The 16,515-nt window shown below is 40.8% G+C and overlaps 1 protein-coding gene across 5 annotated transcripts in view; it reads left to right on the forward strand.

Annotated features, from left to right (window-relative positions):
* The window catches only part of PDE7B (phosphodiesterase 7B), a 584,524-nt gene that overhangs the window by 553,619 nt on the left and 14,390 nt on the right, over positions 1-16,515 (forward strand). For all 5 annotated transcript variants that reach the window (XM_058735376.1, XM_058735374.1, XM_058735373.1 and 2 more), the window contains one exon: positions 14,503-14,594. In XM_058735376.1, coding sequence (XP_058591359.1) covers positions 14,503-14,594 — 92 coding nt within the window. The remainder of the gene's footprint in view (positions 1-14,502; positions 14,595-16,515) is intronic.

The following is a 16,515-nucleotide window of genomic DNA, read 5'->3' on the forward strand; positions in this document are numbered from 1 at the left end:
GTAAATGCTTACATAATTCTAGTTTCTCATCACCATGTAAATTATGTCAATGAAGTTTAAGAGAGTGTCAGCTGTGGGGCACTTGGATGGCTCAGTAAGTTAAACTTCTGACTCTTGATTTTGGCTCAAGTCATGATCTCACGATCTGTGAGATAGAGCCCCAAGTCGGGCTCTGCACTAACGGCATGGAACCCACTTGGGATTCTGTCTCTCCCTCTCTATCTCTCCCTGCTCTCGCCCTTATGTGCTCTCTCTCTCTCTCTCTCTTTCTCTCTCAAAATCAATCAATCAATCAACGAGAGTATCAGCTGCTACTGAGTGATTTGTACATAAAATGAGAGTCGTAAAACTGTACTTTGACATGTAATATATATAAAACGTGTAATGAATTCACTTTTAAGCAGGAAGTTAAAAAGAAATACGCCAGATGTTAAAAACAAGAAAGTAGTTGTAGAATTTAATAAGAATTAAGTACTCATTGCTAATTAACAAAAAATTATTCTCAAAGTAAAAACACTAGTCTATCTTGTTCAGATATTAAAATTGTTCTCAAAAAAATGAATTTCTGGGGTGCCTGGGTGGCGCAGTCGGTTAAGCGTCCGACTTCAGCCAGGTCACGATCTCGCGGTCCGTGAGTTCAAGCCCCACGTCAGGCTCTGGGCTGATGGCTCAGAGCCTGGAGCCTGTTTCAGATTCTGTGTCTGCCTCTCTCTCTGCCCCTCCCCCGTTCATGCTCTGTCTCTCTCTGTCCCAAAAATAAATTAAAAAAACGTTGAAAAAAAAAATTTTTTTTTAAAAATAAAATAAAAAAAAAAAATGAATTTCTTACCCAAAGGTTTGAAGTGCAGATAACTTTTAATAGTTTTTATTTTAATCTCTTTGTTAAAGATAAACATTCCAGTACAACCAAATTCTTCAGCCTTTTCAATGCAACATATAGTCTTGTATGTTGTTTTTTTTTTTAATTTTATTTTTATTTTATTTTTGGGACAGAGAGAGACAGAGCATGAACGGGGGAGGGGCAGAGAGAGAGGGAGACACAGAATCGGAAACAGGCTCCAGGCTCCGAGCCATCAGCCCAGAGCCTGACGCGGGGCTCGAACTCACGGACCGCGAGATCGTGACCTGGCTGAAGTCGGACGCTTAACCGACTGCGCCACCCAGGCGCCCCTAGTCTTGTATGTTTTTAATCAGCAGCTACTTACTGCATATGTCATATGGTACACTAAGATCTAGGAGTACAATGATGGATAAAATGTAATCTCTGCCCTCAAACATTTGCTCAAACTCAGATGTTCAAAATGTGCAAAATCTGAGAAGACTTAATCTCAGTTTGAAAGTTTTGGGGACTTAGCTAAAGGTATATGTATAGATACAATTTTTTTTAAGTCTTGAAAGAATAAATACCGGCTCTGTTCTTTGTATCCAAAATGTTACTATAATAAAGTGAGCCAGTATTTTTTCTAGCAGTAAATTTGTTTATCTGAATTGTCTGGCCTGATCCTTGATAGGAAAGACAAGGATCCTTTTCATAATAACTAAAAAGAAGTTGGGATATAGGACTTGAAAACCATATACGAGATATTGTCTTCATCAGTATCCTGCTCAACTGGTGTTAGGATCTCTTGGAAGCTAGATAGAGATTCTGGTCTTAAGGTTGTAAAAACAGTGTTAAAGGCAAACCAGGATCGCATAGTATCATCAACATAATGTCTACTATCTTAGAGCCGACAAGGATAAAAGCTGAAATTTTTATCAGCCAAATTGGGATCTAACATATTAAAAGTAAAAATCGCTAAGAGGACCTGAAAATATTATGAGATTTCAATTCTGCCCCCAAAATTGCTGATGCCTTTTATATTTGGCTATATACCATTATTTATTAACTATCAGAGGGAATTTCAAAAAGGTAATGAAAATTCTACGTCCAATACAGTTCAACAAATTATATAACTAACCTTTGTTCAATGCTTACTATGGTTCAAAAACTGTGCTGAATGCTTTTTATGTATTATATTATTTACTCTGCACAATAGTCCAGTTAAGTGGATACTATTATCATACCGATTATTCAGAAAGAGGAGAAGTGATACTTAGGAAATTCAAGTGTTTTTCCTGAAAATAAATAGCTGATTAATGGCAAAGCTGGAATAAGTCTTTTGTCTCCAGAGCCAAAGTGACTGAGCATTATACATACTGTCTCTAAAATTCACATTTTAGAGAATTTAAATTCTCCTTTCTGTGGGTAGGACACTAAGAGCTCTCCACCAGGTTTTCCTATTGCAGTGAGGGAGACAGAGGGGTTAGAGCCAAGTGGCTCCAAGTGGGAGGGACTTTGGGAAGTACTCTTCCGATGGTGTGTAGCTACAAAGTGGGATGCAAAGACAGAAAGGGATTCCGCAGAGGGCTTGGGTGGAGAAAGAATGGTAAACTGAGCCGTGGCATGTAACATTTTGAGTAGCAGAGCTGAGAAGGGCACCCTAGAGGCAGCATGAGCTGGGGTACCTTGCGGATTAAAACCCACAACCCTAGAATAACCAAAAACAGACTGTGTCTGTGGCCGTTAGCTGGGCATAGTCCTGCCATAAACCATCCCTGCTCTCAGAGCAGTGTCTTGGGTATATTTTCATTAGGTGTATATTCTCTCTTTTGTAGAAACTGTACATTAGCTGTACAGAACATGACCTGGGTCAGAAAATCTCTTCTCTGCACCAGGTTGCAGAGCAACTTGGCATAACTTCAGGTTTTCAATTTCAAGAAAAAAAGAGTGTGCCACATAACACATAAACTGAGCAAGACCATTTAACAACACGTGATATTTAAAATCTTTGCAAATGTAGACTTTCAGCTTACCAAGAACCTTTTAGGAAACTGTGTGCAGATTTCCAGAGGATATACCTATGCAAGTCTTTCTAGGGTAAGGATCCCTAACTTACACTCATATTTTAAAATGAGTTATAGATTCTGAAAATATTAAGAACCATGGTAATGAGTAAAAAATATGTCTATATACTATATATTACACAATGTATTATAAATATGTATATACACTATATATATTATGCAATATATTGTGAATATATATACACACACAAAAATTATACACACCCACACACACACATTTGGTTAATGAGAATCCAGTAGAGAAGATGTGCCAGGAATTATGTGGGTTGAGAACACCCTGTGCGTGACTTTGCTACAATCTAGCCTTACTATAAATGAGATAAAATAGAAGAGAGCTTCCTCTCCCTCCTCTTGTTGGCTGTGCTCTTTTAGTTCTAATAAATAAGATCATTGCATAACTCCCAGCCTGTGCTTCTGCCCCGAGATAAAGAGAGAGCCAGGGCAGCTGGAGTGAAGGCCAGGTCAGAGGGCTCTCTCCCATTGTCTGCTATCTGGACCGGACTCATTTGCTGAATTGCCAACCCAACTTCAACATGAAAGTGATAAAGGCACTTCCACCTGGCACCTCTCTCATCAGACTGGAAGCCATCCAGTTGTCCATGGTGGATTGAGAAAGGAACATGTGAGAGATTGAACTAAGCATTTATCTTGTGTCCCTCTACCCTGCAAGTCCCCAACACACCATTGCTCAGCAATTGAGCAAAGTAAGCATTGAATCAGATAAGATATTGGCTATTACAATTGCAGAAGGAATCACTTGCAGCTCAATTTCAAGTTTAATTTCTTTCGAGAAGAGGCCAACTAACTACTGACAGAACAACCTAATGAATAAAATAATTAATAATTAATTGTTCCTTATAGCCTAATATAATGTTTCATAATATTACATTCCATACTGTCTTGCAGAAGTTTATAATCATTTTTCTTAGTTACTTATCGCAAACACTAAGAGCAGGTCAGCATTTTTCACCACTTTTTACTCTTAATGACTCTGAGCCATAAAAATGAAGTTGACAGAGCCTGCCACATGGTCCTATGACCGCTACTCAAATAAGCAACTGCCAAGATTATACATAACCTCACAATTTCTGCTGTCTGAAAGGTGTTTTTGGCAAGTAGTGTGAAAATTGTAGGAAGGAGGCTTAAATTGGATCTTCTGTTTCATAAAGTTTCTGCTGTTCACAGTGAGGTAACTGGCATGTTGCCTGTCAGTGGCCCTCATCTGAACACAGGCCTGCCCCACAGGACAGTACTCAATGTCCAGCTTCCTTGGTCTCAGAGCAGTATCTTGGGAAGATGCCGATTGACCAAGAAAAAGATTTCTTGCAACAGGCAGTAAATATGGCAGTGCTACAGCTTTTCCAAGGGCCACGGTCTTTAGGATTCAAGGAGACCACCTGGCTTGTTAGGGAAGAGCTCAGCATCTCCGTGATCTCCTAGAGTCTTGCTTCTCTGGTTCATGAGCAATTAAAAATGAAGACACAGGCGATGTTCCTGTTGTTGTTTTTCTTCCTGTGTCCTCTGTTTTAAAAGGTGTCATTCACTCTGATTCCTATGGTACTCCAGACCTCTCAGCTTATAAACAGATTTTAGTCAAAGAAAGCGATGAATGGTGGGGGGGCAGTTTAAAGCCACCTTGTAGGATAGCAAATCTGATACGGGTTTTAAGAGTTTTATTTTTCCGAATTAAAATTCTAATAAGCCGTGTTATTTCCAATATGCTTTGTTACCTACAAAGGTAGCTATATACTCTTTCAACTCTAAGCTGACGATCGTCTTTGAAATTACAAATATGAAGAGTTAGGGACACGAGAGCACACTGTCGGTGGGACACAGCTGAGCCGATGTGGTCCCTGATGCAGGCCTCCAAACAGGGCGGGGATTTCAGCAGATACTCAAGTTGCGTCGTTTCATCCCGTGTTCAGATCTTCACCAGCATTTCAGATTATTTCTTCTTTTTTCAATCTGCCCTTTGCTACTACTAGTCTTTGAGCCACTGTGAAGGCCAGGTGAGCCTATGGTCACTGAGCCATCCTCCTGTTAGCGAGGACACAGATAACTGGCCGCTTCCTATGAAGCACCAGGATGTCCGCACCTGCTCACTGCAGCCTCTCCCCTGAGTACATTGCACCAACATTACCTCCTTGTCCACACACAGCCTGGCCTGGCTCCAACTCCTTCTGCTGTGCAGCCAGGATGAGTTTCCTGAAACTCAAGTCTGACCCCACGGGTGACTGCTTAAAACCCCATTTCCCTCAGGATTGAGTCCAAGGATCCTAACATGATTTGCAAACCCTGTTGTGATCTGGCCCTGTTACGCTTTCCAGCTTCTTTTCCTGCTATTACTCAACTAGGCCTCTGTGCATCATCCAGTCCGAACTACCAAACATATCACTCACTCTTTTATTCATTCAACAAATATTCATTGAGTGCTTAATACACACCAGGTGCTGGGAATATAGAAGATGAACAAAACAAATAAAAACCCCTGCTTTCTACTAGGGGAAACACAATAACTGAGTCAAATTTGTAATAGGTTAAAAGTGATCATTTTTAGTGATAAAAAAATAAAGCAGGGAAGGAAGTATCCCTCTTGCTTACAGGTTTTCACACACATGCTCTTCCTTGTGCTGATTTTAATGAAATGTATTCCTCTCCACTGACTGTACTTTCTGATTCCTCTCTAACTCACTCATCCATTTGAGCTCAATTTGGACATATCTTTTTCCCAAAAGCCTTCTTTTTCTTTAAAAGCCCATTTTTGGGGTACCTGGGTGGCTCAGCGAGTTAAGCATCCTACTCTTGACTTCATGGTCATAGGATCGAGCCCTGCATTGGGCTCTGCATTTGCTTAAGAGGGTCTCTCTCTTTCTCTCTCCCTCTGCCCCTCCCTTGCTCATGCTCTCTCACTCTCTCTCAAAAAAGTAAATAAATAAAAACCCATTTCCCATGCTTTTCCTGTAAGAGTTCAAAGTCCTTCATCACTTACCTTATCACAGTGTTCATGTCTCTAAATTGTCATTGCCTGATTGGAAGTCCACATTCCCTGCCCCCAACCCCCCCAAATTGTCTGAAAGCTTCCGGAAACCTACCTCATTCCCTGCTGTATCCTCAGCATCTGGCACAGTCCTGGTGTTCAGTGAATATTTGTTGGGTGGTAGGAGGTTTGCTGGATGAGTAAGCAGAAGGATGGATGGATGGATGGATGGACAGATTGGATTCATGCAGGAGCAAAGACAGAACCTGAGTAACACTGAGAGATCAGAAATATTGGCAACAGCAAGTGCATCCAGAGACCTAGAGTGGAAATCTGACAAGCAGAGTCAATAACACTCAGACAGGGAGACCACAAAATCAAGACACACACTTCCACACTTCACTTCCTATTGATCATTAAGTTCTTATCACGTGAAGAATGAAAAGGATTGAATGAAAAATTATTTATGATGATTTTCTGATTTGTTTACCTTGGAATTGACAAATGCTATCTGATATATGTTATTTCTGGAGTATGTCTGATCCTGGATATTTACGAATGAGTAGTGGGAAAGAGCCCATCACTGTAATAATTCTAACAATCTCTTTGACTTTCACCTCAATATAAGGATTTCCCATCAGAAGACCCCAAGTCTGGCTTCTTTCAGATACTGACTAAAAAAAAATTAACAGGACTCTTTTCTTGTAACAGTTATTTAAGCTTTTGTAGCTACCGAACTTTAAGGTTTCAGAAATTAATTACTATATCCACTCAACAAAGATTGACTTGTTTAAGTGGCACTGTGCCACATAGCCGGGCACGGAGATAAATAAGATATGCTCCGTGTTCTCAATGGCAATCATGTATGGCAGCAGTTTTCAGACCAAGCCTGTGTGCCCAGGGGAATACACAAAGCCTTTCCATGGGGGCACACAGGTAGGAAGAGGGGTAACAGAATGCATCTTAAGGTCCTTACACTGACCTGCCTGGACTGTGCTTGCAGACCAGTCAAGCCACTTCTGTATTTCTGCTCTTCTCACTTTACAAAAGAAGAGCCCATCTCTCACCCACCCCACATATTGCATATTGCCTGATTGCACCCATATTGTATCTTGTCCCAACAAAGGAGCTACTAAAAATATTAAAGGAAGTCTCCTACAGTTGAGAGATTATCACTCTCCCAACCATCTCATAAATAGATGTATTGCCAGAAAAGTTTTGTTCCTAGCCACAATTTTTTTTCCAAATTTGCAACATACATGTATTTTGATCAATCATAACAATTGCATTGTAAACTCAAAGCTGGAAAAACATTTCCTACTGAGAGTCTGATGTCAGAAATACTTTTTAAATTAAAATTTCCGTGTGTGTACTTATTTCTGTTGCAGAGAAATATGATCAGGTGACAATAAAAGAATTTCACACACAAAAATATATTTCATTAAAATAAAATTCTATGGGGAAATAGAATGGAAATATAAGTTCTAGAAGGAAAAGAATCCATTTAAAATTCTAACTCAAAGAATAAATTATTCATATGTGGTTTTTTTCAACAGGTGATAAATGAGGATTAAATGCCTTTGGTATTTAGATTTCCTTAGATACATTTAATACAGAAAAGAGTGATACGATGATTTTATATTAAAACACCAGTAGTTGCAAATATGCAGAGCATTATATCTTGTGTTACCATTGAAATCTATGATTTAAAAATTTTTTTGATGTTTATTCCTTTTTGAGAGAGAGAGAGAGAGCAGGGGAAAGGCAGAGAGAGAGAGGGAGACACAGAATCTGAAGCAGGCTCCAGGCTCTGAGCGGTCAGCATAGAGCCCAATGTGGGGCTCGAACTCACAAACTGCAAGATCATGATCTGAGCTGAAGTCGGACGCTTAACCAACTGAGCCACCCAGGCACCCTGGAATCCATGATTTTAGATACCGATTTTAAAAGCTACACGAAGAGCATAGTTTTTCAAAGTTATTTTCAGGAGTAAATGAACAAACACCTGTGAAGATCACTGATATGTGGGAACCAGCCAGTGAACAAAGTTGCTATGAAGTGTCTTGAACACCAGGAGATAAGCTTGGGGGTGGGGGGGGGCGTGCAAGAGGGAGCTGTCAGTTCTGTTTAGAGAACTAAGAAAGTCTTTCCCAGCAGATAGCAGTGGTTCATCTTAGAAGTAAGAAGTGTGCGTGGAAGGCGGGGAGCAGGTATGGGTGGGTGGGTGCACACACACACACACACATTTTCGACTTTGTTAGGTGACACTCTTTTTGGAGTCATAAAATTCTTTGCTATCACCCTTATACAAAAACCAAGCATGCTTATAGGTCAAAATATTGAGAAGGCTTTTCATTAACTCTTCCGGCGTAAAATGGAAGGTAGTAAATTAACTTTAAATTACTTGATACATTAGTGATGTAAACAAGGACAGAAGTTTATCTCTATCCTCCGTAAAAGAAGCCTGGAGGTTGGCAGGTCAGAGCAGGCACAGGGGCTTCACAAAATTAAGGATGAGGGGACCAAGAGTCCTTTTAGTTCTGTAGGTTACCGTCACGAGGATGTGACACTTGTCATCATTGCCCGAGAGAGCTGCTGGAGCTCTAGCTATCCCTCCTGCGTTCCAGACAGTGAGAAGGAAGAATGGGGAAAAAACAAAGAGGCCTTTGCCAGAGAAGTCAGTTCCCTTTAAACAAGTTTCCCAGAAATCCCACACATTTCTGCTTACATTTAATGAGTCAGAATGTAGGCAACTGATGCCACCTAATTATAAAGGAGGCTGGAAAATGTTATCTTTGAGACAGCCATGAGACCAGGTAAAAACTGAGGCTCTGTGAGTAAGGAGAAAAAGAAAACTGATTGAGGGGGTGAACACTGAGTAGTCTCCACTACACCTGATGCTTGATTTTAAAGCTGAGACTATCAGAATGATGAATCGGCATGGTCTTTCCCTTTATGTGACATTCCGTCTCCAGTCCATGAATCACTGCAACACGCATGCGAGTATTTTACTTCCCTTTTCTTGTTTTGGTCACTGCTTGGGCTGTTAGATATTTCCACTGTAATGCCCACGTGTCCAACAGGTATCTCGAACTTGACCTGGCCAACACTGAACTCCTGTAAACCCTCTCCACCCACAGCCTGCCCACCACAGGTGATGGGAATGCCATCCTTCCAGTTGTTCAGGCCCAAAACACTGCAGCCATCCCTGCAGAGCCAGATTAACCACCAAGACAAGTCTTCACTGTCTCTTGCCGGGATGACTGCTTTTACCCCCCAAATAGCCTGCTACATCTGCTTGTACACTTATTTCCACCAAAGTCCATTTGCAACATAGCAGCCTAAGTGATCTTATTTATTTTTTTTCAATATATGAAATTTATTGTCAAATTGGTTTCCATACAACACCCAGTGCTCATCCCAAAAGGTGCCCTCCTCAATACCCATCACGCACCCTCCCCTCCCTCCCACCCCCCAAAAACCCTCAGTTTGTTCTCAGTTTTTAAGAGTCTCTTATGCTTTGGCTCTCTCCCACTCTAACCTCTTTTTTTTTTCCTTCCCCTCCCCCATGGGTTTCTGTTAAGTTTCTCAGGATCCACCTAAGAGTGAAAACATATGGTATCTGTCTTTCTCTGTATGACTTATTTCACTTAGCATCACACTCTCCAGTTCCATCCACGTTGCTACAAAGGGCCATATTTCATTCTTTCTCATTGCCACATAGTACTCCATTGTGTATATAAACCACAATTTCTTTATCCATTCATCAGTTGATGGACATTTAGGCTCTTTCCATAATTTGGCTATTGTTGAGAGTGCTGCTATAAACATTGGGGTACAGTGCCCCTATGCATCAGTACTCCTATATCCCTTGAGTAAATTCCTAGCAGTGCTATTGCTGGGTCATAGGGTAGGTCTATTTTTAATTTTTTGAGGAACCTCCACACTGTTTTCCAGAGTGGCTGCACCAATTTGCATTCCCACCAACAGTGCAAGAGGGTTCCCGTTTCCTAAGTGATCTTATTTAAATTTTACATAATTTCCTTCCCCTTGCAGTGGCCCCTTATCTCTCTCAGAGTAAAAACCAAAATCCTTACAACGGCCAGAAGGCCATGCATGATCTGGTCTCTCATTGTCCGACTTCTTATCCTAATACTTTCTCTCTCACACTCTCTCTTACCTTCAAGCCTTTGTTCAAATCTTACCTCTTACCCAACTACCTTACCAGCCCCACCCTCAAAGGCTCTCAAATTTCTACTAGCCTGCTCATCTTTTCTCTATCTTCTAATAGTAAATTGTTGTTTATTATCTGCCTCTCCCCATCCCTGCCACCACTATTTCTCTGTCTGTTTTGTTTGTTGATGTACTCAGTGCCTAGAACATAGTAAGTGCTCAATGTGTTTATTGAATGAAATCAAGTAATTTGTCCAAGAATGTATTTTGTAAGTTAATAGAAAGCACTTTCTCTGTGCAAGGCTTAGAGTGGACTGGATACAAAAGGAACAAGACAGACTTTCTACTCATATGTAGCTTATAATCTGGTAAGTGCATGAGTAACTCTGGCATACATCTATGGCACTGAGTCTAGCAGGACTCGGGACTTGAGGAATGCCAAAAGAAAGAGCTACATGACTCAGGGAAAAAGCAAGTCTGCCTCTGACTGGAATAATTCTAAACGGCTTTGTGGATGGAGTATTTCAAGTGGACTTTGAGAGACAGGTGATAGTTTGATAAGTCAATACAGAGAAAGAGGGGTTAGAGGATCATAAATCACCTTGGAAGACATGAACTTAACAAAAGGGCGCTGAAAGGAGACTCATATATTAATAATTTAATAATTACATCAATAATACATTGTCGTCTTACTAATACAGCATCATTTATTTGGACTGTAAGAGCTTTAGAGGAAAGGAGAGGTAATGATATTCAATTATCTCAAACATGTAGGAACAGGATGGCAGCTGGGACAATTTTCTGATAGCATTGAATGCTGAGCTAAGGAGTTAGCCTTAATTTATCTGATAAAGAATCATGTAGGATTTAGAGCAGGGCATGGGAGAAAGCAGGTGGCATGATCATACTGAAATTAAGTAAAGTCCCTGAGGGCAGCAGGGACCTTAATCTTTCCATTGTCAGTACCCACCATAGCACCTGGCATATTAATAGGTAGTCAAAAAATATTAGTTTATATTTCAACCAATGATTAAGGAGATGGAAAAAAAAAAAAAAAAAACCTGTCCAGTGAACAAGCTGTAGGGAGGACGGATTCTGGAAGCTGTAGGGAGGACGGATTGAAGTAGGTTAGAATTAAGAAGGATAATAAAGCACTGAAAAAGGGTCACTTCAATGAAAGGAAGGGATGGGCATTAGTGACTCCGTGTTGCAAGAACATGAGACCAACAGGTCTCATCACACGTGAGGGCTAAAAGTGGCTGCCAGATGAGTTCTCCCCCAACACAGCTTCAATCTACTCAACTCATAACGTTCCCACTACAAGAGTTTTCGCAGTGAAACTAAATTTAAAGTTAAACATGAAGATTCCAATGTGGGGCTAGAAACTGACATCAAAATAAAATCATCAACCATAGACCTTAAAGCAGCAACTATAGGTAACTTGTGGAAAATTAAGCATAACTGTAGGCCTTCCTTCATCAGTTTATAAATGTCAGGTTTCTGAATGCTTGGATATGGCCACACAGAGGAAATTCTTGGGAGGCAGCAAGGGGTGTGTGCAAAGCTTCAGCCTTGAGATCCGGCAGGCCTGGGTTTAAGGCCTTCTTCAACCACTCGCTAGCTGTGCAGCCCTTCGGAGAAACCTGAGATTTTTAGTATCTGTGAGTTAATGATAAAAACAGTAGAAAGTTATGTAAGGATTGAATGAGATCATGTAAACCAGTACATGTTGTACTAGCAGGTACACAGTAGGTGCTTCATAAATGTTAGTCCCCCCCCCCTCTTTTTCTTATTGTCTGGAATCCACTGAAGTACTCCTACTTCTAACACAGTTCTGTCCAAAATATACTTTTATTTATAACGACTGTTCCACGAAAAGTTGTGACTGTAATCATGTATTCTATTGTCTTTTATTCTGTGCCAGCCTCCAGGCTCACTCAGTTCCCTTCCACTTCCCCAGTGCTCATCTCTAAATATGGTCTCACAAGCCAATTTCTCAAGTATCCTTTTATCCTGTCTTCAGGAAAATTATTAATGAAGATGTAAAAATCAGGCAGGCATGAATAACAATGCTTAAGGCAATCCTCCAGACGCTCTTTTTTCCACTCAACGGGGATAAGGTGTCATTTATCATCAGGTCTTGTTACAGTTTTCTGGCCCCTTAAAAAACTCACATGAGGGCACTCATGGCCACATCTACAAGAATTAGTCTTGCAAGTGAGTGCTGATGAGTGACTGAACTAAATGTCACAGCAGTATAGAACATCGATGACATCACACTAACCTATCACTCTTTGCTCTCATAAATCTTTACAGTCAAAACAAATTAGTCTGGCACCTGATTTATAATAAACATTCTCTTGTGTTGTATGTGGCTCGTGCCCAAAAGGAGATAATAGACCAGTTGATAAAAGGGACAAAATCTCATCACTGCTTCAAACATAGTCAAGTGGTGAATAAATAGTAACTTCTTGGCAAGGAGAGAAACAAAGAGCAATAGAACAGCCTATACAGAGGACCTGATGATACAAGACTCTGCCTCATGAAGCTCATTCTACAAAGTCCTGGAGAGAAATCATTGTCTGGCATTAGAACCAAGAACAGTTGACGTTTTCTTGAACTTGCTTTTTCCTAATGGACCCTAGACTGTATCACTCATGATGCTTCTCTGTTCTCATTTGCTGAAGAAGTTGAGCATTGTGTGGGTGACTCAGGTATAGCGGGGGGTGGGCATGATAATGGAATGTTTCCCCATCTGTCTCCTGGCTCCGTTTAGTCTCCTTGCTTCTTCCCTCTCACTTTTTTTTTTTTTGATTGTGGCAAAATTAACATAATACAAAGTTCACCATCTTCACCATTTTTTAATATTTATTTATTTATTTATTTATTTATTTATTTAGAGAGTGAGAGGTAGGGAGGGACAGAGAGAGAGGGGAAGAGAACCCCAAGAAGGCTCTGTGCTGTCCACAAAGAGCCCATGCAGGGCTTGATCCCACGAACCATGAGATCGTGACCTGAGCCAAAATCAAGAGTCAGGTGCTTCATCAACTGAGCCACCCAGGCGGCCCACCATTGCTAAGTGTACAGTTCGATGGCATTAAGTGCATTGCCACCCTCCATCTCTAGAATTCTTTTCACCTTGCAAAGCTGAAACTCTGTGCCCATTACATAATAACTCCCTATTACCCCAGCTCCTGGCTATCTTCTGTCTTTATGAATTTGACTCTGAGTACCTCAGATAGGCAAAATCATGCAATACCTCCTCATTTTTAATGAATCGATCTTCCTGTGTTTTGTGTAAGTTTATAACCCCATATGAAAAAAAATGGAGAATGAATAAATAAATAAGAAAATAGAGCAAAAATATTTCCTAGGGACTAGAGGGGCTCTATTCTATTAGAGTAAAGCACAATGGATTGTAAGAAATAGTCATTATTTAACCAGCTAGCTAATGTGTACACAGCAGCATATGTAAGATAACAATAAAGTCAGAAGAGAGATGGAACATAGTAGAGGTTCCCACAAGGGAAGAAATATCAAGATAATTGAAGAAGGAAGTAATTGTGGATTCAAACTCAGACCTAATGGGCTACATGCCAATATATACTGGTCACGAAGATTATTGATAGTACTGCTTCCATGGCAGTGGTTTTCAAACTTGAGTTAACATAAAAATTACTTACCACAAACCTACCAAATCAAAACTGAATTGACCGGGCCTCAGAAATCCGAGTATGTCACCAGCTTCCGAGGTGGTTCAGACACAGAAGGTTCTTATCAGTATTAAGAAACAATGGCCAGGGGGCACCTGGGTGGCTCAGTCGGTTACTTGTCTGACTCTTGATTTCAGCTCAGGTCACAATCTTGTGCTTTGTGAGTTCGAGCCCCACATCAGGCTCTGTGCTGACAGCACGGAGCTTGCCTTGGGTTCTCTCTCTCTCTCTCTCTCTCTCTCTGCCCCTCCTCCCCTCTCTCTCTCAAAATAAATAAATAATTTTTAAAAAAGAAGGAAACGATGGTCAGTGCAGTAGATCAGAGTAGAGGTTGTGGGACCTGCCTCTGTTTAGCTGAGTAGTATAATCTTGGATTGTTATAAATATAGCCACATGGGATCCATTACTACCTATTTTTACCTGCTTCGCTTTTTTTCTTCTACATTGAGTGCTGCCTGACTGAGCTACCCAAAATGGGGGCATTGGCAAGAGAGAATGACACCAGAAATAGACTCTCATTCAGTCCTCCAACGGAGAGTCACAAGGGTCAGCCCTGCCACTATCCCACCATCATGATAGGCCTTGTGGTGGTTTTCTTTCATGTTTCTTTTCTCGTCTGCCTCTTTGTCAGCAAGTATCAACTGGCTGAAATGAAAATACTCGGTGAAACTGTTCAGTGTGAAAGATCAGAATCTGACTTCTCTCATTTATAGCTTTAATTTTCTTTCTTTCTAGAATATGTCTGTGCTGGAGAATCACCACTGGCGATCTACAATAGGCATGCTTCGAGAATCAAGGCTTCTTGCTCACTTGCCAAAGGAAATGACGTAAGTGGCGTAGAGATGAAACATACTGATGTCCACACGTTGGAGATAAGCTGCTTTCTCTAGGGCATGCTTGAGACCCCAGGGCTGATGGCGGGGAGCCAGCCAGCTGTGCTTCCTGCCTGCGCTTGGTTGTCGATCAGAGGAGACTCAGTGTCAGTTACAGCAGCCCAGAATCCACATCTCTCCCTGAGCTTTGAATGGGCCTTGGATAGTCTATGACCTGCCATCAGGAAAAAGGATAATAAACAGCTCTCAGCTTTCACACTCTTCAGCATCAATGTTCCACTTTGTCAAATCCCTGTCTGTTACGTTAGCAAAATTGTCCTCCTATAAAGATCCAAATAATAAATATTTATCAAGCAGGAACACAGGAGATCTCAAGCTAGATTTAACACTAGTTCAATCAAGTTTGTTTTGTAATTGCCAATCTTAGCAAAAATAGAAGTCAGAAATTCTTTCCTGAAATGTCTTTTGTTAAGTAACTGAATTGGCCCCAGCCATTGTTTTGGCCATTAATTTACTTATGTCTGTTGCATTTTAAACAGAAGGGGAAATACTAGTTTCCTGGTCCACTGTTTGTTAGCCCAGGTATTTAGGCCAAGCCCTACTAAATCCAAAGCCATTGCCTCATTTTCCACGTGGTCCCTAATTAGCTGCTGTAACATCTTCCAAGGTCACGACTAATTCTGATCTGTTAAATTAAATGCACAGGGCCCAAGAGAGTTAAAAAAGTAGACAGATCCCTGCACCCTTCTTTCTGAAGAATTGCGAAGGGTGCATAAGTTAAAGTCAAGTACCAAGTTGCGTCTATATAGAACAGGCAGTATGCTCTGGCTCGTGCTTATTCCCGGCCCTGTGATACTATCTGGTGCTGTTCCCTAGCACCCAGAGGAATGTGGAATTTGCAGGAAGAACTTCAGTTCTGATAGCTTTTTACCTCCTGGGATGAAATAAAACCAATCTTCATGCACGGAATAAAATCCCGTGCTTTTTGCTACAGTGCTTGCAAAGATCAAAAGAATTAAATGCAAAAGAACTAAAAACTTGGGGTGCCTGGGAGGCGCAGTCAGTTGAGCATCCAACTCTTTATCTCAGCTCAGGTGATGCTCTCACAGTCCCTGAGTTGGAGCCCTGCATCAGACTTGGGGTTCTGTCTCTCCTTCCCTCTGCCCCTCCCTTGCTTGTGCTCACTCTCTCTGTCTCACTCTTTCTCTCTCTGTCTCTCAAAAATAAAATAAAATAAAATAAAATAAAATAAAATAAAATAAAATAAGAACTAAAAACTTGAGTAAGAAATCAAGTAAGAAAGAGAAGAAAGGAGGAGGAGGTAAGTGGCAGGGGCAGCTAAAGAAAGAAGAGAAGGGAAAGAAGGAGAGAGGGCAGACAAGGAAGAATAAAACTGAAGGAAAAAAGGAGGAAGAACGCAGGACCAGACTTGTTTCTATAATACCAACACTAATCCTGCTGGTTGCTCAGTTATACTCATTTCCTGAGATACTCCTACGCATCCCTATGGATTCCAAATAAAATACCGTATTTTTCTGTCTTTATGGGATGCAGTGTTATAAATCACTTTTGTAGAAAGAATAATTGTGATGCAAGAGTCTGAAAAGGGATGTGGTGGGAAGTACAGTGGCCAGTATTGGCATGCAGTTGCCTGTTTGTTCATGGTCTCAACCTGGCTGGTGATTACAGACATTTACTTTATACCTATTCATTAAACTCTGTGTGCTCAATGCACTCTACAAAGTAAAAGGATGTAAAGTATGACCCATATGCCCAAAACATTGGCGGGGGGGGGGGGGGGGGCAGAGGAGTAAAGAACGGGTTCAAACTTAAGCGACATCAACTTAATATAAACTGCTATATGCAGAAGATGTTATATACAAAAAATATATACTTAATTTTTAAAGATTAATTT

The sequence above is a fragment of the Neofelis nebulosa genome, chromosome 6 (assembly GCF_028018385.1).
Source record: "Neofelis nebulosa isolate mNeoNeb1 chromosome 6, mNeoNeb1.pri, whole genome shotgun sequence".
Lineage (NCBI taxonomy): Eukaryota > Metazoa > Chordata > Mammalia > Carnivora > Felidae > Neofelis > Neofelis nebulosa.